Source organism: Macrosteles quadrilineatus, unplaced genomic scaffold (assembly GCF_028750875.1).
Source record: "Macrosteles quadrilineatus isolate MER2022 unplaced genomic scaffold, UCM_ALF_1.0 Scaffold_8__2_contigs__length_117827958, whole genome shotgun sequence".
NCBI classification, from domain to species: Eukaryota; Metazoa; Arthropoda; class Insecta; order Hemiptera; family Cicadellidae; genus Macrosteles; species Macrosteles quadrilineatus.
This window is the reverse complement of record NW_026542601.1, coordinates 43,525,665-43,549,439: the sequence shown is the minus strand read 5'-3', so window position 1 is coordinate 43,549,439 and position 23,775 is coordinate 43,525,665. Positions and strand designations below refer to the sequence as shown.

At 32.9% G+C, this 23,775-nt stretch overlaps 1 protein-coding gene across 3 annotated transcripts in view; it reads right to left on the bottom strand.

Moving 5' to 3' along the window:
- Nucleotides 1–1,000: 1,000 nt before the first annotated feature.
- The window catches only part of LOC128999909 (extracellular serine/threonine protein CG31145), a 108,993-nt gene continuing 86,218 nt past the window's right edge, over nucleotides 1,001–23,775 (bottom strand). For all 3 annotated transcript variants that reach the window (XM_054426682.1, XM_054426683.1, XM_054426681.1), the window contains 7 exons: nucleotides 19,580–19,704; nucleotides 14,383–14,461; nucleotides 13,123–13,215; nucleotides 9,178–9,315; nucleotides 7,720–7,886; nucleotides 7,051–7,324; nucleotides 1,001–5,337 (listed from right to left, as the gene is read on the bottom strand). In XM_054426682.1, the coding sequence (XP_054282657.1) occupies nucleotides 5,133–5,337; nucleotides 7,051–7,324; nucleotides 7,720–7,886; nucleotides 9,178–9,315; nucleotides 13,123–13,215; nucleotides 14,383–14,461; nucleotides 19,580–19,704 (1,081 nt within the window). In that variant the 3' untranslated portion in view covers nucleotides 1,001–5,132. The remainder of the gene's footprint in view (nucleotides 5,338–7,050; nucleotides 7,325–7,719; nucleotides 7,887–9,177; nucleotides 9,316–13,122; nucleotides 13,216–14,382; nucleotides 14,462–19,579; nucleotides 19,705–23,775) is intronic.

Genomic DNA, 23,775 nt, shown 5'->3' with positions numbered 1-23,775 from the left:
TTCTCTGTGGATAATCACACAATTCTTTTGGGTATTTTTAAAGTTAATTGTAAACCTGGGATGAATCCCAAATTAACTACTCTGTATTTGTAGGTTTTGATTATATTTTATAAATAAACGGTATCAGCATTCTGACACATACTTTCTCCCATAAGTTTGTCAACAATCTTTATCATGTGTAAGCGGTGAGAGTAAATATACGGAAATGGGATTTGTACAATTTTGTTCAGAATTTAAAGGACTATAACATGCTAAATTATTATCAAATTCGTTCGGGCCATTTTTGGAAAAATCCGATTTTTCTGTTATTTTATGGGGGTTTTATTGGAAAATGACATAACTTACAATAACTTTTGAACCGTAATTTTTACAGAAATGGGATTTGTACCATTTTGTTCAGAATATAAAGGACTATAATAACATACTAAATTTTTATCAAAATCGTTCGGGCCATTTTTGGGAAAATCCTATTTTTCCGTTATTTTATGGGGTTTTATGGGAAAATCCCCATTAAAAAGAAAAATTTCTAAAAAATTTAAAAAAACGATCAAAAATGTAAGGACTATAACATACTATGTTAAATCAAAACCAGAATCGGAGTTGTACTGTGTTCTAAAAATTACAATACTATTCAAATGATTTAAATGTATAACTGAACCTAATAAACAACAAATAAAACATTTTTTTCATTCATACAAAGTGTTTCATTCATTCTTTGAAAAATTAAATTATGTTGCTGCACCCTGTGTAACATATGCATTTGGGCTGCTAGGTAGACAAGTGGTTATGGTTCTTGCCTTATTTTTATATGGTCACTGGTTCAATCCTGAGAAAATGCAATAGTTAAGTGATAATGTGGTTCATAACTAGACCCAGCTGTCTTTGAACACTAGAATGCTTTTTTTTCCATGGGTTTTATGTTGTTGGTAATGTGATTTTGGCACTAGCTGTAAAAAATAAGGCCATTTAAAATACCTGGGAATGAATAGGCTATACAAACTTATTGAAAAAGTAACCTTTATTTAAATTTTATATTCGATTCTGTACAAATTGGCCATTATGACTAGAGTTACAATATTTACATCGAGTTATTTACAATATAAGGTAACAATGGCACGGCTGGGAGATCTACCCACAGACGTGACTGAGTTGAAACAAAAATATTTCACTTTCACTTTTTATAAAAAAAGTTTGAAAAAATGTATGCTCAGTCAGGTCTATTAGGGTTGGTAACCAATGGTGCTTCTTTTAACTATTTAAAACTGGATTCTGTTAAGCATTTTCATACTAAAGATGTAGCTAAACTTAATTCTAAATACAATTTTACATTTCAATGTTATTTAAATAATAGATTAGTTTGTAAACAACGTAATGTTTTTGTTATAAGCTTAAAACGTGAACATAGCTGAAATTTACTTGATGAAACCTTTGTGTTAAAACTTTTGAACTTGAAAATCATTCTATAGACTGCCTTACAACAGGATATAAAATGTAAGGAACAATTTAAAGGTTTAAGGTTAATAATTGGATTAAGTTGCAAAAAACACCCAAGTTTTGTTAATAATATAGTATCTTAAAAAAACAAAAAAAAAACTGGTCATTACAGTTAAAATCAGGACGAAACGATTGTGATTGACTATAAAATGACTATCCGACTGTCTTAAAATGTGCATTTTGAATACTAACAATAAAAATAAAAAAAACTTTAAATTTATTACACTTTTCATATTACTAACCAACATTATACAGTAGAACCTCTTTAATCCGAACCCCCGTAGTCCGAACGTCCACTAATCCGAACACCTCATTATTGTACTTTATGCACAGTACAGTAGTTCTATATTGTATACTGTATTTAATGTACAGTACTGTTTATTCACTATGTTTACTACTGTATTAAACTTACACTGTATTTTACTTTATAAAGCATTTTTTTAACTTTTCTCGTAACAATTACGATTCATTTTAGCCTTGTTTTAGCTATTGTTATGTAAAGACAACAATATGTTCTGTAATCTGAAGTATTCAAAAGTCCAAACTACCCCCGGTCCCAATTAGTTCGGATTAAAGAGGATCTACTGTACCTTCAAAAGCACACCAAGAGGTTGCACAAAATAATATAGCTGATCAAAACTGTCAACAAAAATAGTTCAACATTGTTTAGTTTTAAGACAGCGTGGTTTTACAATTTGTCTACATCTTTAAAATATTCACTACGTAAAATACACCATAGCTTAGTCTGAAAATAGTTGCCATAATTAGTACAAAACACATCACACAATAATCCTTATTGGTATAAATTTAACTAGTGATGGGCGATACGGGTCAATGTATCGATACTGCGTATTGATATGTATCGGAACGTGGTGTATCGATACGTGTATCGTATCGTATCCTCATGTATCGATTTTTATCTGTATCGGATAAAATATCGTATTGTATTGTTTATTTATAATTTATATAAAAAAATTAAATATCTCAAATATACAAGCTGCATAGACAAATACTATGTTACTTACAACCTTGTAAAGAGGGTTATACAGGTAATAGGTTATTAATAACTTATTATTTTATAAGACCTTCCTGTGTCTTTTTATTTGTACAGTATCAAACATACATACATAGCCTCCAAATTCCGGTAAACCCTCAAATTGGAAAACATTTTGTTATTGTTTTCCTAGTTTTTACACAGGGATAATTAATTGGACCAAAAAGTACTAATAATGATGGTGGGTATGCCACTTACACATTAAATAGTATAAAGATGGACAATGAGGGTCCCCACTTCCATTAATGGTGGCCCTAGTTTTGAGGTTATTTGCAATACTTAGCTGAAAATACATGTTTTATCAGTGTTTTTGAAGATTAGGGTAAAATATCAAATTTCCAATACTTCTTTTGAGGGGAGGAAGATGGGAAGACAAATTTCTTACCATAAAAATAAGATTTATATTAATAAATAAGCAATACGATATTCGATACGATATTGGCTATAGGTGTATCGATACGGGCATAACGATACACTCCCACGTATCGATACAAAATATCGATATTTTGCGGTCCTTGTATCGATATCTGTATCGATACGCACATCACTAAATTTAACAAGTAACAACTTTCAGTAATATACAACCCCGTTAACAGCTTAATAAATATTCTACTACTAACATACTTAGAATATACAGTCTTAGCATTAATGATATGTGGTAGTCGTATCCTAAAACCAGTAAACAAAAAATATTTGATTGTGCTGAATTGATTGTGAATAATATAGTTGTAAAATAAATAAAAAAATCAAACTGATAGTAGTATGTATAAGCAAGTAAGAAATTTAACAGAATATAAATTATGAACTTGAAATAGTTTGAAAATAAATTTTATCCATAGGTAAAAGTTTCATAAATGTTATTACAGTTAAAGTACAAACATTTTACTTGAAAACTCCACAGTATATATAAGGCAACTTTGAAAATGGAAAAATTAAAGTATTTTTGTGCTAGGAAAAGGATACTTACACTTAACAATCAGCGAGTTCTTCCAAAATAACTGTATGAAAAACCAGCCTTCCTTTTAATTATAATAAATAAGAAAAAAAAAAAATTGGCGAGAGGATTATAGTTTTTTGATACGAAGGGGATGGATTGGTTTAAAAGTATTGTATTGAGATAGATTCTAAAGCTCATTTTGGCTGCATAGTAGAACTCCAATAACACAAACACCAACTATCCAAATCGCTGATCATTCAAATCGCTTACAGAAAGAATTAAAAAAAAATTAAAACCACAGTTAGTTATGAAAATCGTTGTTAAAGGAGGTAGAAGCCGTGATCGCGGCAAAATCAAAACACTTGTAGTCGTGTAGACATAATCATCGTCCCCTGCAGTCACGCAAAATGTCATCATCGTGTTCTAATTGTGACTAAATTAAAAATATACCCCAGAATCGTGTAGACATCATCATAGTCTCCTGCGGTCATGGAAACTATTTGAGCAAAATCTTCAATATATTCCTCGGTCTTGGATACATACATCCCTGTTGTTAGGGAAAACCAGTCACCCTTCGCAATCGGAGCGAAACGAGAATTTTTGTTGGATGAATCTTTGTAGATGTGATCTACGAACACAATTGTAAAGCTCAGTTTGACCCAGCCTACTTTCTGTAAAATATCCCAAATTTCAGTAAAAATAAAAACTATCAAAATTTTTTTCTTTACCATCCAATTGGGTGACGGTCCCAATTGATGCATACAGTTGGAGTTCTACTATGATTTGGCTTTAACTTTAATTATTTGTTGAGTAAGTGTATTTTCATTTGTTTTGATGACAGATAGCAAATTGTTTTCCTATTTAAAAAAAAAAAATATTTTTTTTCTGACAATTGAAGGGCTTTACAAGGAAAGACATTTAAATCTAGATTCAGCAAATGGAATGTTAGTTGTGTAATCCGATCTTGGCTAACAACCAAGTTGTCACGTATAACCGTAAAAAATATCTTTATTTTACTATGTAATTTGGAATAATGACTATTGATGCAATAGTATATTACATTACTATAATAAAGTCACTTATTCTGAGACACGATTGTAATATCATTCAGGCTCTGAAAATATTTTGTATTCAACCGTAACATTTCAGTCATTGAATATTTACAAACTGAAAGGTATTATGGTAGAAAAAACCAACTCTTGCAGGGAATTTATCCAATGGTGCTAGAACCAACACATTTTAGTTAAAGAAAGACTCTTATTTAGAAAAACGTTGCTAGTCCAGCTAAAGCTTGTCAAACTCAGCAATGAAGCTGCCAAATATTTTACCTTTGACCTTGGTTCCGTGACTTATAATAAAATAAATTACAAAGCAAACCTCTGACGTAAAACTTAGTCACATAAATCATAACCCATTTTATCACATGTTAACGACCGCAGTTTTAGTCCAACTTACAAACACCCAGTCAATCTTGAGGTCCACTGATAGGAAGTAAAAAGCTAATCATTATTGTTACGCCGTAACTGCTGAAATTCCATGTTGGAAACTCTAAACGTTTTCCCAGTGGACTTTTTGAATGAAAATTCACAATTTCCATTCTACTGGGGCTGCTCATGATGCAGAAGTGTTTATCCGAGTTTTGCGATGCTAGGATTCCGCAGGTGCGCTTTCTTCGTCTGCTCCGTTGGCCATCTCTCTGGCAGATTCTACACAGTCTCGCACAGCCTTGAGGATGATGACGACCCGGCGGTCTAGTGCTGTAAGATGAGGCTCCCACAACACTGGGTTCACTGGGTCTCGCAGCATTGCTGTTCGCATTGCCTCACTCAGCGTAACCGGCCCGTTGTGGTACCTGCGAGCATTAATGTGGTTACATTCAGTGCTATATTTTGATTTTCTAATATTTCTAGATTGAGAGGAGCTATTAGCCTTAATGAACTACAATTTGTTAAAACAATCTTTTTTTTTATCACTGTTTTTTCCAATCGTGTAGAAACTTAATATAAATATTGTGTGTATTGATCAATTAAAAATGTTGGACATGTCGGAAAGATTACTTTACTGTGGCTTGTGACCCTACTCTTTGCAAAACAGATTTTTGCATTTTAACACTCTTGTGGTGTTGAATGATATCTGTAAAAGGCTTCTTTTCAGGGTTTATTTAACCTATGTTTAACCGAATGGGTAGCCCAGTGTATTTAGGTCTCCTTCTGTACCTGAAGGTTTCTGGATCAATCCGAAGAAACATGTGTTCTGGATCAAGTAGTAGCTATCTATCACTAATCAATGACAGTATTGATACTTGACAGCTTGACAATACATAGCAACATCATTCAATTCATCAGGGTTTTGATTGTTCTCTCACAAAGACATAGGGTTCGCACCGTTCCCTAAAAAATAGACAACTAACAAAGAAAATTGTAATTCATTAAATTTTTACGCAAAACCTGAGGTAAAATATGCAATGAGTGAATTAGGAGGCGTTTGCATTAGTAACACTGACCAGTGAGACTGAGAGGTATTGTAAATTATGCAGACAAGCAAATGAGTCTTGCCTCAATGTGTGGTCAGTTAATATTTCAGCCCCATATAGTGGACTCTTACTCTGCTAGAGTCCGTGTGCTTTCTAACTCCACTTAATATGGCGGAAGGCGGAAGACAATACATTGGCAGATTTTCAGTTAATCTAGTTGTCTAACCACATATTCAACATATTTGTGACATTAGACTTAGGTTGACTTATAAAATAGTAAAATAAAAATAGAAGTTTCAAAGACTACTAATTGTTTATGAACATGATTTGTAACAATCTTTCTGTAAACTTATTGGGAAATTTGACAGACGATAAATATGTTTAAATTAATTAACACCATTAACAGTTAAGATATAATATTTTGATCCTTTTTAAATCTCTTTTACTACTATTTTTTACTTAATTGTAAAATGTTTTAGACTTAACTGTTTTGCAAATGTTTGTTTTATAACTCAGTAATTAATTTTCAGTGCTTAGTATCAACAACGGTAGTAGAGGTTTAGGTTGAAAGTAAACGTGTCCAATATTCTGAATATTGTTTATGTTTTGAATCCCCCAAATTTAACACTAGTGTATAAGCTATCTAAATACTGTTTACCCGCATTTTCATTTAATATTTGCAACATCCTTCAAATGTGGTTTTGATGTTCTTGTGCACGTTGTTATTATATTCAAAGTTAAGGTTTTACCTCTGTGGAGCTCATTTTATCTCCCTTGGCATTACAAAGCATACCCACTTTGGTCCGATATCTTTTGTCAGTAACCTTAAGCCACAAGTATGGTATTTAAAGTATTCAGACAAGTTGGTGGATAATCCAATTTTTGTTGTTTTATCTTGAGAAAATTCCAACCCTCTCTGTGGTCTTTTTGAGCAAGCCCAATCAAAGCTATTTGGAGCTTTTTAAAGGCATCAATTAGTCAGGATAATCAATGCTCAACTTTACTCATCAATATACGGGAGACAGAACCATTGTTACTGTATGTCATCCAACCTTTACAACATTTGTCACACAAACACCAAATCCCACTCACTTCAGTAACGTCGCCAGCGTCGTATCTCGTATCATACAACACTGCAGGAGTGGGGCAAGAATGCTCAGTTCGTCGTGGAAAGGTCGACCGAAACCTCGACCGTGGTCCAGGTGGAGGGGAAAGGTGTCGTTGTCAAACGCTCGGAATGTCTCGTAATGATGACGGTCCATGTTGCCCATCAGGAAGTCAAGGACCGCCATGTCCATGATGTCGTAGAGCCTCGGCCCACGGTCGTATGGTGCGATCTCCTTCACCAGGTTGCAGTAGTCTGACTCTGTAACGGCAATTAAAAGTAGGTAAGCCATCTGTAAACGCCTCTAATAGTAAGAAAATGTACAAACAAGGTTTTAATTGAAGGATGTACTCTACTCCAAAAAAAAACAGTAAATTGGGTTTACTAAGTATATGCTTGACTTAAGCAAGTTGGTGGAACATATGAAGCATATGAACAGCAAAGCAAAATATCTGTACAGTACAATATTGAACTGTACTGATAAGTTCTAGATCTGGTAAAGAGAGGCGAACCCAAGGAAGGTACCTGGTGCTCTTGACTGAGCCACTAACTCACAGAGCTTTTGCAACAGATGAGAAAAGTTGAGAAGTAGGAAATAATTAATAAAAGGGCATTTAATTGAAAGTTGTTAATATTTTAGGTCTTTAAAGTTCCACCTTGTTCCCACTGGGCTTTCCGCCGCTTGTGGTAGCTCCTTCTCCAAGGATGCCTCCAGATCTTGCGAGGGGCCGTCTCTTTTGGAGGGAGAAAAGCTGCAAAACTCCCCTCCAACATATCAGGGTTGCCACACACCGCGTGGCTTGTGTCACAGTAGTACGAACATCTGAAAACAATTTTCCATAGTAAAGTTTTTAAAATATCTTTTTTACCATATTTTGAAAGGGAACTCCAATTAAGAATAGTTTACCCTTATTACACCAGTTCAGAGTATGGGGGTTTTTAAGTAAGGATTGATTTTGCGTATAAATACGTAGTTCGCCAACAAGGCTCCTCACCTCTTACTGAGGTCCTAAATAAATAATTTTTGAACAGAATGACACAAATCGCAGCTCTTTTGTAGCTGTCATGTATGCTTCACTGTGTGTTTAAAAACAATTTTAAACCATCAAATCTCCCGTTGCGTCCGAGGTAAGGTTAGTTTTTTTATTACAATAAACATATCCGATGCTGAAATTCTCTGTTTTTATTTATCTTTATCTTTATGTAATAACATTGGGATAAATAAACATATTTCATTTCATTTCATTGCCAGATGAATGAAAACTATTAACCTAATGCAATGAGTGAGAGTAAATACAGAAGTGGGTTATAAAGTGTAAAAATGGCTGTGAAATCACATTTCATTTGTGGTCTTCTGTTAGAAGTCTGGTTACCCACCGAAAACATAATTCCTTCTGAAATTAACATTTTCACGGCCTTTTTTAAACTCCCTGCCTATTTCTGCACTTTCTATGGTATCAATGCATCAGTCATAAAGTCCAGTCATCTGGCAATAAATTTCAGCTTCGGATATATTTCATGTAATCAAAAATCGTATCACTGACCTTACATTGGAAATGGAGATTTGTGGTTAAACATTTTTTCAAACACACAGCGAAGCGTACATGACAGCTACAGTGCTGCAATTTGTGACATTCTGTTCACAAATTATGTCAGTAAGTGGTGAGGAGCCTCGTTGCGGCTTACAAGCAAACTACGGATTTATCCGTAAAACCAGCCCTTACTTAAAAAACAGACTCGTAAAAAAATCTTATTGCTATACTTAGTCCAATACTATAGGGGAAATAAAGAATGAGCTAGACAAGAATGTACACAAATAATACAAAAAATAAGGTACTGAGGAAACACGCTTTCGGAACGACCTGGAAATATACTTGAGACAAACAAGGAAGAGCCAGAACAGTGAGCACTGTGTGGAAATTCCTACCGCACAGGGTCTTCCTCCACCGTGAGCAATGTAGTTCATGAGGGCGAGGGGGTGGTGTTAAAATTGAGCTTGGACACCAGCGACTAGAACACCACTAAAATGTGCACTAGACACACTTAAATGTACCATTGAACGTTTTCTCTGTACATCTCTGTGGCACGACAAAAAAATGATTTGATCCACAAACCTGCCATGGAAGCACATGTTGTTTGACGGAGAAATGAAGAAGGTTTTCAGCAGTTCTCCATCGGCGATATCGTAAATCTCCGTGGTCATGTTGAGAGTTCGCCCTGTCACTGGCATTGCTCTGCGGAACCCTAGTAGTCTGCAAACATAGATCAGTGTCATTAGTGGTTTAGGACAAATCTCTTAAATGTCCTAATGAGTTTCAATAGTGCTCTAAAGCTAAGCGCGCACTAGGGCGGCACGGCACGGACGGACGGGTGACAACCGTACATCCACGATTTAGGATAGTCTGCGAGCTAAAACTGTGAGCCCGACTTTGACGGAGACCATGAGACCAGTGGAGAATGGCGGAAGTCCTGTGCCGCCCGCCTGGTCAGTACGGCTGGTACGTCAGCTCGGAAATGTCCTAGAGTTCTGTCTCTCGGATTTTTTAACAAATGGCCTAAGCTGCCGATCATCTGTTGTTGGTCGTCTCGCCATAGTGGGCGCACTCATATTACATTCATTGTTATTTATTTTAAAAATTGCCATGCTGCCGTAGTGTGCGCGTAGCTTTAAATGAAAAAAACAGCTGAATCTTGAATCTAGTCAGTAACAAAGCTGTTAAAATGATGATCAAGAAAGAATCTCCACTGTGTTCAAAGAACACTCTCAATATTGTTTTTGGAGGCATCTTAATAATGTTGGTCTAGGATAAATTTCAAGTCACTATTGCGATTTTAATGCACTAGATCAATTTATAGGAGAAATCCCAATAGTGTTCTAGAATTAATTTCCTACTACTGGAATGTCAAATATTAATGTTTACCTTCTTGCGTTCTTATTCGCTACTAATTTGCAACATGTTTTTTCATATCAGGCATCCACCATGGCTTTTGTTATAAATATTAAAATAAATCAGTCATTACACACAATTCACCCAAAGAAAAAAAAACGGAATATCCAATATCGTAGGAGTTTTTGCCAGAATTAACATGATTAATTCTCCTGCTTTGTGAGATGTGGCCACCGCGACGACAATACCAGTTATTTGTTAATTGTATTTTTGTGTGTAAATTGTGTGTGAACGCCGTTTTATTTTAATACTTATGAAGAAGCTGAAGAATCACTGAAGAAAAAAAAAGCCTGAAGATATCACTGAGTTGACAAAAACGTAGCAAATTTCACAACTAATTTATAGGAATGCCAGAAAGTAAACATTAATATTTATTAATAGTTTTATAGGACAAATAATTGCATAAGAATGCAGTTGGTTCAAGCTTTGTTACTGTTTTAAGATATAAAACTAACAATATGACTACCTGAAATTAAAATACATAAGAAAAATCAAGAAATACTGCAGACAAGCCTTTTATAATGCTCATGCAGTTTAGTGCTAAAACAAACGTTTGTTGCTTTGGTCTTGAGTGAATAAATAAATAATAACTCAATGGTGTTCTAGACAAATCAGTACTGTAGTGCTAAAATCTTTAGTACTATAGGACTCAATAGTACTATAGGAAGTTCAAATCAAAATACAGTAGACTCCCTCTCATCCGGACACCTGTTAACCGGACATCGGTTTAACCGGACTACAGTCGACGGAAATGACATCTCTTTAACCGAACAATTATTATCGGCACATTGGTTTAACCGGACTAGATCGGCAGGAAGTGTGCGGTACTGTAACGACTATTCTCGTAGGAAAGATTTGAAACCAGTTATCACATGTCTAAATACAATGCTCTCCTTAATTTAAGTCGAATATCACCGTAAACGGTCCATTTTAATGAGTTTTTGGGGACGTCGGCTTAACCGGAAAAACCGTTATCCGGACTGGCCTCGGTCCCGAGGAGTCCGGATAAGAGGGAGTCTACTGTACTGCTTTTTGTTTTCATAACTTCGATATGTCTGTCTGTCTGACTTAGGTTGAGAGTTGTTACTGCAAATATTTTCACACTCGATCATCTGAAAATAGTGGTTGATAAAATTTAAACATAGTACCCCATTTGTGAATGGAAAATTTTACAAAACTTTGGAAAGTTGTGACAGGATAGATGGTTTTATTATTAATTTATAACCATTCCAACAATGAGACCCCAACTGTAAGTATTTAAAACAGTTTTTGTCAAATCTACCCACCATCTTGACCAAAGGTAGAAATAATCTTATAAACAAAAACATCTTCAATCTAAAGCATTTACTATTTTGTGGAAATACCTGATCTTCAACATTGAATTTTCCCCACCAAAGGTGAAAAGTAAAACTCAAGGGATTTATAATTCTATCGGGTTGGCAAGAGTCACTCAGTTAATCAAGGTTGGACAGCCTGCTTGATTGGTTACCCAGGGAGGTCAGCGTTTCTTCCATTAAGACAAATTATCCCTCACCTAATTCAGTTTTGCCAACTGTCCTTTTTAATCCCACTCTAATCGAAAACACTTCTCAACCCTAATATTGTTCTATCTACTTTATACGGAGTGGTTGCCAATTGTGATATCAAATTTATTGTACTGAGCTACAAATATATTTCAGGACATGAATATAAAATTAGAACTTAGTCTATAATACTTAGAAATAAAAAGACTGCATGTTTTATGTATATTATATATTTAACATTCCTGTTTTCAAAATTCCAACCATGGATTGAAAATACTCTAACTCTTTGTTTATGGATCACATAAAGGCAGTATAGCCCTTGCAAGGCATGTTTCTGTTCAGTTAAAGTAGAGTGTGGTTTCATGTTTTCACTTTGTTTCTTGTTATTCCACTAGCTCTGAAACTATTTAACCAAGTGAAACGATCTGTTTATGAATTATTGCTAGTTTTCCAGTGATTTAACCAAAGGTACCGATAATTTATCCTAAAATAAAAAATAAATGGTATCAGCAGAGTGAGACATACTTTCTCCAAAATTAGCTAGTCAACAACTATTATCAGGGGGTAAGCAGTGGGAGAGAACCTATGATAATATTATAGGGAAAATCACAAAAGTTGCAATAACTGTTCAACCATAATTTTTACAGCATTAGGGGTTGTACCATTTTGTTTAGTAGGAAAATGACTATAACTTACTCAATTTTAATCAAAATCCTTTGAGAAGTTTTTTTGAAAATATTATTTTATGGGAAAATTGCAAATGTTGCAACAACTTTTAACCTACAGTTTTTACAGCAATGCAGGTCTACTGTTTTGTTTGGAGTATGGACTTGTACCCAACTAAATTTTAAATAGAACCAATTTTAACTGGACGTGATACACACATCAAAAGAGACTTCAAATTTCACAATTGGATAAATTCACTAGCAGTTGGTACCGGATCCATATTCAATTATTAAACCTAATAAAGAGAAGACAAATGGCAAATTCCAACACATGGATAATTTTCATAACATACTCAAAAGAATGTTAATTGAATAAAACAAATAAGAAATTAATTTAAAGATTTTCCTGTAAAGGAGCATTAGTTTCCAAACACAGTATCCTGAGAATAAAGGGTTGAGCTGAGTAAATAACTTACGACATGGAGCCGAGCTATCAACGTCTGGCTTTTCTTGAAGCGTCTAAAAAATTCACACCCACTCAGGCTGACCACGACACTTTATACCTCCTTTACTTTACTGCCTTCGTCCTACGACCCCTTTGTCCTCGTCTTTACAAACTTTTATTGCTTAACAATTTCTCTTACGACCGCCCATGGCTAGAATGTCCATGTTATGATATCAAAAGCAGTTTAAATATCTAGGTAGCTGAGAGCTGAGAGAAAAAAATGTGTTTGGTCAAAGAATTAAGTTTTAAAATTCTATATTCATTGGATTAGTGTTAAATTAGTGGGCATTTTAGCAAATGTCGGTACAGTACAAACCTAGAGGGCTGACCATAGGCCTGACAACAGTGAAAATTTGCCATTTGGGAAAAACAGTTTTTTGGGAAAGCAATCCACTTTTGCAATGTAATACTTTTTTACCTGTCCAAGTGGAATGCTGCAATTTCCGCAGTGTGTCTCTCAAAGTCTGTGAAGTAAAAGTGGTTCGGTAAAGTCTGCTGCTCTCTTGGAAATCTGCAAAACCAATAGATTTTTAAGAAAAAATGGAAAATGTTAATATTTTTTTTATTTAGAAAAGCACCTTTTTGAAAAATATTTAATTTATATACAATACTAGAGCTTGCCCCATGGTCGAAAAATCGACCAAAAGTATGTATTTTGCAAACTTCTCTATTTTCACCCCACGCTGTAAATAAAACATGTGATTGGAAGGCAGGTCATCAGTCCCTCAGGTCCTGGGTTAATCAAATGGCTAGGTATGTAATGATGCCATGACTCTTTAGTAATGTGAAGAAAATGTATGAAATGGTTTCTGGCTAGAACCTAACATCTAAGGATGTAAAGGTAGGACAATATAAATTAAAATAAAATAAAACCAACAAAGAAAGCCTAAATACCCCCGCCACAGCAAACCTACACACTATGCGAGTTTCAGTTTGCCTAATTATATTTTCACTTAAATATTTCCTTAAACATGTCTGATATTTCCTTATTTAAATAACATTAAGTTCAACGAGTACTTAGGTTTGCTGCCACAGGAAAGGTAATAAAGGTGTTTTTCATTGAAAAGTTAATAGCTTTGTATGAAATTAATAAACTTGCCAAATTTGATCAAAGTATATTCATAAACAAGCAAACTTCCACAGTTGGCTTATTCTACATATTTTTTTTTTTTATTTCAATTGATCTACTTTAACTAAATTAATAATTTAGAGATTTCACTCTATCAGAACCTTAGTTAAAGTCTCGATTAAATTAAAAAAAATAGTCAAAATAATTAGGTATTCAATATTCAAAAAGACCTCTAAACATGGGAACAATAAATCTTTATGGTTCAATTCTAAAGACTAGCTCGTTACCTATGGGAATTCATTGAGTTCATAGACTGTAAACATAGATAAGAAAGTTTCTTGTCGTAGTGGCAATCATGGGGATAGTTCTCTCAGAGGATTTTGTCCTGGAAGTGGAAGGTTGGCAGCCTGCCTAATGTTCTCACTTTTGTCAATTCATCAACAGTTTAAAACAATAATAAAGATTACTTTTTATTTTCGAATATTATCCAATATATTGTCTTTTTATATACAAGGAATTTAGGGTTGAAATTTAAAAAAAAATGTGTATTATAGACTTATGACCAGAGTTAAAACACTGGTTTTAGTACGAGTTAAAATTAAAACAAACCTCATTGGCTTGAAGAGTGCCTGCTCACTGTTGTCGTAGTCTATCACTAGTTTTATTTGAGTTCCGCCTTCTTTTTGACCTGAAACACAATATATAATGTGTATTTTTATAGTGGTGAAAACTTGTAGAAATACTGATGAAATATTTGAGTAATAAAATATGACAAATAATTAATTAATTTTTAATGATTAATTGTTAAGGATTGTCTGAAGTATGTTTGGCCATTATTATTTGTCATCAAACACAATCCTGGTGCTATCAAGATTAATTATAATAAAATATTATGAAACTTTCAAATTTAGTGTTTTAATTTAAGATAAATAATTTTCAGGCTTTTCATCCTCAAGTTTGAGTCTTACAAAATTGATCGCTAGAAAAGTTAAACCACTAAATATTGAAATTGGTCGTCCCAATAGTGAAAATGTGCAAGATGTTTATTGTGTTATTTAAGGTAAGGGGATGGCCTATTAACTTATAGGGTTAAAGTTGTAAAGCATTTTAAAATTGAGCCCGGAAAATTCTATCTGATAGTAACTACACTCATCAGAACATTTGAAAAGCAATAACTTCTTTTTTGTTTTGAGAACACACAGCATTCTGACATTTTACGAGGGATTATGATTGCATGTGAAAAGGTAAAAAAATATGTGTACCCTATGCATAAATATTTAAGATTATATTACATCTACTTGTTGCAAATGAAACATATTGAACAGCTAATCTATCACTACATAATAACTAAAAAAATAGACATTTTTTTAAAGAATACTAAAATATATAAACAAAAACAGAACAATTTCAAGGAAATAACAATACACAACTCAAATATTTATCATCCGAACAGGTTTTACTGACACGTAAATAACTTCTTTGTCGAATTGATTGAAAATATTTCATCCTGCTGCTAACACAATATCTGACAAATTGGACTTTTCATCTCAAATAGAGGCGTACATCTCCTTTTGTTCGGGTTTAGTGAGTGTATAAATACCAATTTAGACTTTTAATAGGTTCAATACTTTCTTAAATATTACACAGGGTGATTCACGTAAAGTATTACAATTGGTAACTTGTTTACCTAATAATAATAGGTGTAATAGGAGTTTGCTTTACAGAGAACTTTAAACAAACAACTTCCCTTATTTTTTGTAACATTTTACGGAATGCTATTTTTCATTAAAAATTTTGCCGCCATTTTCAAAAATTTTCCCCACTTTTTATGATATTTTTGGATTCTACATAAAATTTTAAGACATTTTTACTCTTCTAATTTTTTTGATAGCCTACTCCTAACAGTTTCGGATATACAGCCATAATAAGCCACGCATTACCATGGCTATAACAATGACACAATAATGATTTTCTCTATTTACAAAACATAATTTACACTTAATTCATACTGATACAATTATGTATTTTCATTCATAATAAATGTTCAAAGTGTCCACCGTCATGGTCAATGCATATTCTTAGTCAAATATTAATCGTATGTCAACTTCTTTATCCAAATTCATTTTGACTCAAATAAAAGGAGAGCATTAATAATTTATTATAACCACAAAACCATAACCAACAGTTCGATAAACATGAAATTTTAAATTATTAAAAAAACAAAATTAACAATTGATAAGCTGATTATTATTTGTCTATCAACTTATTGTCTTCTTCTTTCGCTTTACTGATATGCTGTTGTAAGAAATAATACAATATCCTTGGTTATGCGTGGCTTATTATGGCTATATCTCCAAAACCGTTAGGAATATAAAATACCCCAGCCGCAGCAAACCTGCAGACTAAGCGGATTTCAACTTGTCTGATTATATTTCTACTAAAATATTTCCATAAATAAGACATAAGGTTATTTATTCCCTTTTTAAATAACATTAGATTTAACGAGTGCTTAGGTTTGCTGCTACGGGGAAGGTAAAAAGTGTTTTTGGACCATACGTCAATAGTATAGGATTAAATAAATAAATTTGCATAATGTTATCAATATATATCCATAAACAAGTAAAGTACAACAATTTTCATTTTCTCCATAAGAATAACATAGAAATTTTAAATTACACTATTTTTGAATTTTCTCCGTGACAGTTAGGCATACAACAGCTCTTCAATATACTAAATTATTTATTTTTTTATGTTTTACAAAACGGTTTAGAAAGAAATTGCAAATTTATTTGTTTTTAGGGTCAAAAATGGGAAAAACCCATTTTTACCCCATAAAACCCCCCATAAACCCCTGTTCCCATGGTCCGATTATGCTGGATCGCGAACTCGTTCGAATAAATGTAGGTTTACACGTTTGTACCAAATTTCATCAAAATCGGATCATTTTTGCTCGAGTTATCGCGCTAACGGACACATATATAAATATATATATATATATATATATATATATATATATGAATTTGAACGGATGGTGTTTTTGGCCTCTAGGGACCTCAAAACGAAAAAAAAATCGGTCCCGCGTCCAGGTCTTAACATGAGTACTACGGTAATAGCTTATTCCCTATATGGGAAATTCGCTAAAAGACAAGAGTAAAAATGTCTTAAAATTTTAAGTAAAATCCAAAAATATCATAAAAAGTGGGGGTTGCCATTGAAAAAATTAAGCAACATTTTAAGTGAAAAAGAACATGTCGTAGAATGTTACAAAAAATCAGGGAAGTTGTTTATTTAAAGTTCTTTGTAAAGTAAACGCCTAACAAGTTACCTATTGTAACACTTTAGGTGAATCATTCTGTTTATAGTATATTATTTTCAATATTATTTCTGTGATAAAATAGGAGTGACCAAAAACATAATGTGTTGGTGTTGATTTCATATCTCATAATACTACAATAAATGTATGGCTAACAACTTTTTTTTCTGATTCCAACTGTTTGATTTTTGATACAATCGTATTTGCTTTAAAGCGAAAAAATTCAACAACAAAAACATAATCGCTGACCTGCCAAAATGTGCATACATATTTTTTGTTGTTAGAGATAAAATATTGAATATGTATCATAAAAACTAATTGTATCATAAAAAAAACGGATATCATATTTACATTTGTAATTATTTCCAAATAATTCATTTGCCAGTTTTAAATATTTAAAGGTGTTTGTAACATAAAAGATAAAAGAGGGAATCTAGTTGAGAGAAGTCTTTCAAGTGTACGACTAAAATATGTGTATTTGTTGACTAATCAATAGAAACCTAGCTGAGTATCTGTGATCAGTATGTTCAGAAACATTCAATGGATTTTGTTTGTAAAACATTGTTGTTTTTAAAGATGATTTTGTTAATTTGTGTACGCTATGGAGACTACTATGGCATGTGTTGTGTCGATTTCAATTTATATAATTACAAAAAAATACTGTGGGGTTTGAAAAGGAATTTCTACATCACATAATAATTTGTGAAATATGAAATAGCTTATTGGCGTTTGGCTAGATTCGTAACCAAACCTACAGTATAAAAATAAAACGGTAGAAACTTAAAGGGAAGTCCAACAAATAAAATGATATACGCTAAGGTATAGTAATAATAATAATAAGAAGAAGAAAACTTCTTTATGTGTACCTATATTCATAGCTTTTCAGGCTTTTAATAACTAGTTGTGTTCTAAAATATAAATTTTCATTACTAAAAAAAATTCCAAACTTAGGTAAATTGACAGATTTTACCTCAAACCTAACTCTATGCAAAAAATCTGGAGTGCATTTGAAATTAAACAAAAATTAATAGAGGGCAAAATAATTCAATCAATCTTTTTTTATTTTCAAACATCCTAAATAGTTGAGTACTTTGTCATCCATCATTTGATAGGTTTTGTAACATAAAATATTCGAGTTAATTTTTTTATTGAATCCTATTTTTGAGTTAATTTTTTCTGTATACTGTAGGCTACAATTTGACAAATATCTTCATATTTAAATAAATCAACCATTTGTTGAAACTTGATCATACGTAGCGGGCAAGTATATTAGTTGAGATGCTAACACCGTCCTCTCAATATCCACTTTAGTTCTCAATTTAGTATTTTTGACACTAGGAACCTTTGTTAAACACAATTCAATTTGTCCGTTGACATAAGATCAATATTTTAATCTACCATGAAAGGAAGTCTGTAAGTGGAGACTTTGATAGACAGACGTGTAAGTACAAAACAGTCCAGTGTACCAACCAAACAATTTCTAACATCATTAATCAAGTTGGTAGCATTGGGGTAAAGAATCTACAAAGACAAGTGGGTATATTGGACTGTAATCCATTAAAACTGGAAAACAAATTCGTATTGAAACATGTCCATCATATATTTGTTTCACAGAAGCCCATTATCTTATGGAAAAATTTACTTTTACACTGAAATTATTATTTTTTTAAGTTACATGATGTTTTCCTCATGAACGTAAGGTTTACTACTATTTTCCCCAAGTTTCAAAAACAAATTAGAGGAGCGAGACAGAGCTAGAGCTTGGGACTTCAGATCCCGAAGTCCCGTGTTCAAATCAAGTCAATCGCCAATGTTTTTTTTCTATAATTACGCAGCCATTGAGGCCTACCATGAAATAGTGTGTAAAAACTATTTCAAACTACAGCCACTACAGCCTAGAATCCTGGTATATTGAGGAAAAAACGTAAAAAGTCAAAATTATATATACTCTCTCAAAAATATTTCTAACAAAACGAATTTAGATTAGAGCACTTTGTTTAAAAGGGAAAGAAAAATAAATATAATTTAAGAGCAAATAAGAAAAGTAGTTTCTTGAATCTACTTGCAGTTGCAATCATCTATGATCACTGAACAGCTTGAAAATCAGATTGAAGTCGTTAAATTTTATTGAAGGAACTAGAAATAAAGTGGTGTTCTCTCCCTATCTTTTGGATACATTACTTTTAAACTTAAATAGTGCAATTTTAATTCTTTCATGGTGTAGAAAATTGTATTTTTTGGCCTTTTAGCACGGCTGAAATAGTTTTAAAAGGTCAAGAGTCATGTCTTATCTGAAGAGTATTTAGAAAGAAAATATAGTTCAACCCTAAAACAACAAGAATATTTTAGAATAACCATGTTTGTTGTAAAATATTTGTAGCTTTCTGATGCAGTAAATAACTTTAAAATAATGAGAATCAACTTTAATAAGTCCAACCTATAGGCGTCAATGTTTTCAATTAAACCTTATCCTTAAAATACATGAGAACTTACTAACGTGGACGATCGGTCGTGTTCCCATATCTTGCAGAAGTTCATTCACTACAGGATCCTTGTCATCGTACATCTGTCTCTTGGCTATTCCCATGTGGAACTTCTGCAGCAGGGTGATGTTAGGCCTGTAAACAGACAAGAACTTGATTAGAATCTGTCATGTTCCCAAATATTGCAGAAGTTCCTTCCTTCAGGATCCTTGTCATCGCACATCTTTCTCTTGCTTGGCTATTCCCATGTGGAATTTCTGCAGCAGGGTGATGTTAGGCCTGTAAACAGACAAGAACTAGATTAGAATCTGTCATGTTCCTACATCTTGCAGAAGTTCATTCACTTCAGGACCCTTGTCATCGTACATCTGTCTCTTGGCTATTCCCATGTGGAACTTCTGCAGGAGGGTGATGTTAGGCCTATGTAAACAGACAAGAACTTGATTAGAATCTGTCATGTTCCTACATCTTGCAGAAGTTCATTCCTTCAGGATCCTTGTCATCGTACATCTGTCTCTTGGCTATTCCCATGTGGAACTTCTGCAGCAAGGTGATGTTAGGCCTGTAAACAGACAAGAACTTGAAGAGAATCTGTCATGTTCCTAAATCTTGTAGAAGTTCATTCACTTCAGGATCCTTGTCATCGTACATCTGTCTCTTGGCTATTCCCGTGTGAACTTCTGCAGCAGGGTGATGTTAGGTCTGTAAACATACAAGAACTTAGTTACTATCTGTCATTTTTCCACATCTTGTAGAAGTTCATTCATTACAGGATCCTTGTTCCTGTAAACCTTTAATTTGGACAAAACTGATAATTGTACAGTAGGGTCCAGTAAAATCCTACCTGAAATTTAAGAGGATCTTGGAAAAGAGGCTGATGCAGCAATGCTTTCTTTGACAGTGTTGAATGTTTTTTTAATGCCAACATGGAAACGTTGATGAAAAGGAGGTTTGTAACCTCATTCTTGTACAAACACTTGGGGTCTGATCTGATTAATAAGCATGTATCTCTAGTTTTAAATTAGACCTTGTCAATTACAACATTGTAAGCTGTGTAAAGACAATCAACCTTTCTAATTTATGAAATAGACAAGAACTTATTTCGACACTCTGGATGAGTTCTTTAATTACGACAAGAAGATTGTTTTGAACTATCTACATTATTCTCCTACTTTTAAATATATTTGATATGTACATGATCATAAAATATCTATAATAGACGGAGAGTAGAATTTCTGCAGAAAAATACATCTACTGTTCAGCCTGTATTTTATGGACAGAGAAGAACTCTGTACCGAAAAGAAATAATTTCCGTACCATGCAGAAGATTGCGCATTACTACTACAGGGTTCTAGTGAATTATCCACTGTACATCCTCCTCCATTACACACTAGGTGTAAAAGATAATCCTATATTTTTCAGTGAAATTATGTAAGAAATTTATGTAAAAACAGATACTTACCAACTTAACCAATCTTTTTTCTACACACAATTTTCACAGCATGATTTTGTTTTCTGTCTATTTACACAAATGGCATTCTTTTAATATTCTAAAAGGGAACAGTCCATATCCTGGTCTTATTACTACCTAACGTCCACTTTTTATTAAATGACATCCACTGATAGCCAAATGACAAATGGCATTTAGGACCCTTCCTTGTCTTTCACATTTGTTTAGTGTGCTGATATTTGACCACGTTTATTAAGCAGTCCTATTTCAAACTAGGTTCATTTTCAAACTAGGCCTGAAGAAGATTAATCAAGCTAGGAATAAAACAGGAAACAGTAGGATGACTGTAGGCGACCTTAAGTGGCGTCTCGGGAGGAACAGATTAACCAATAATGAAGCATAAAGCAGAAAACGTCATGAAGTCCCCAACTTGTGATACTAAACTAAACATAGACATAATACATGATCAAATTCGGTTACTGCATAAAGAAGTGCCAACAAGTTAAAAACTTTAAGGGCAAGTTTTGCCGAAAGTCGACCTTACAATGCAGGGTTGTAAATAAAGACAGTATATATCAGAGCAAATAACAGATAGTAGGTGTTAAAAACCATATTTTTGGACAAAAACCTTTTAAATTATAAAATTATGGGTTTATAGTCAATTATTTCCCCAAGAATTTGTTTCGAGTTTATGTTTTATCATGGTAAATTATTATTTTAAATAGCTTATTTTTAACCTAACTGGTGGAACGTTTAGTAGCATATAGAAAATAAACATACAAATGTATCAATTGCTTAAAAACTGTATTGATACTGTCATTTCAAAAACACACTAATTTTACAACTAAAAAATTAAAGAATTTATAAAAAATAAAACCGAGAAATAAAATGTTTAACAATGCCACATGGACCTATCTGGACAGTTTCCCTACAAATGGTGTAGTTAGATGTGAAGGGAGATAAGGGAAGCAGGGCTACCAACCCTGATGTAAATAGGCGATAAATATACCTCAAGCACCACTTCGGACACGAAAATCCCTCCCTGGTATTTATGCACGTGGCTATTCCGAAGTTAGGAGAAACTTGACTTTTACGTATTATTTTTTATTTCGTCTTAACTAATTGGTAGACAGGTTTAAGACATTCATTGTTTATAATACATTATTATGAAGACCAATGGCTAAATTAGTTGTAATAGAATTATACCTAAACAATTTTTTCAACCAGCGAAAATAAGTCAAGGATTAGGTTAGATAAGATATACATAGTAAAAAATAAGTAATTAAAAATTAGGGTTGTTTTTATTTAGGAAAACTAAAATTATTCAGTGTGAAAATAAATAAGTTAGTTTTTACCAAAATTGATTACTTAAATTTCCATAAATCTTCATGCTATTAAGGTATCCAAAAAATCTATGGTAGTTAGTTGTCAGTAAAACTATGTATTTAACAGATTTACAGCAATTTTTAAGATATATTAAGCTACAACCAAAATATTCTACCTACCATAATTAAAAAACAAATTTAAAAAAGTTTTCTCACAGTAAAGAAACACATTAGGAAAGTAATTAATACAAAAGAAAGTGTGAGTCTGAACACAGCGGCTAAACTTAAAGCTGGAAAACTTTCTAGGAACTAAGTTTCTCAATTTCAAAAAGGATTTATTCTTACGAAATCTCGAAATTCTATAAGCTTGGGTGTATGAAAAGAGCCGTATGCGTGGAATATTTTTTACATTTACTGACTAAAAACTAATACCCCCGCCGCAGCAAACCTGCAGACTAAGCGAATTTCAATTTGCCTGATTGGATTTACACTAAAATGTCTACTTAAAAATATAACATTTACTTCCTATTTAAATAGAATTAGTTTAACAAGTACTTAGGTTTGCTGCATCAGGGAGGGTAAAACTGTTTGTTTTTTTTGTTTTTTTTTTTGTAAAATGTTAATAGTTAGTAACAAATAAAAACATTTTCCACATTTGATCAAAATATGTTCATAAACAAGCAAACTACAACAGTTTACTTGTTCTTTATAAGAATAACATGGCAATTTTAAATTTACATTTTGTTTTAAACTTTCTCCGTAACCATTTATTAGGCGCATAATAACGCTTCAATATACTAAATTATTTGTTTTTTTTAAGCTCTACAAAATGGTTCGGAAAGAAATTGCAAAATTTTATGGTTTTTTTGGGTAAAAAATGGGAAAACCCTATTTTTACCCCATAAAACCCCCGTTCCCATAGTCCGATCATGCTGGTTCGCGAACACGTTCGAATAAATGTAGGTTTACACGTTTATACCAAATTTCATCAAAATCAGATCATTTTTGCTCGAGTTATCGTGCTAACAGACATATATATATATATATATATATATATATATATATATATATATATATATATATATATACGGATGTTGTTTTTGGCATCTAGGAACCTCAAAACGAAAAAAAATCGGTCTCGAGTCCAGGTCTTACCATGAGAGTACTACGGTAATAGCTTATTCCCTATATGGGAAATTCGCTAAAAACACCAAATATGAAAAGTGTTTTAACACACATTAAAAGTGTTTAAATAAATATTTTTTAAAGATATTATGATATAGATGGAGAAGGTAGGACGAGCTACCGGTAATCCTACATTTGTATATGTTTCAACCATAATATTATGATGTACGTGTGTATGTATGCCTAATGTCCTTTAAACATTATTAAACTATCCATCAAATCCAACTATCCATCAAATCCTCATGA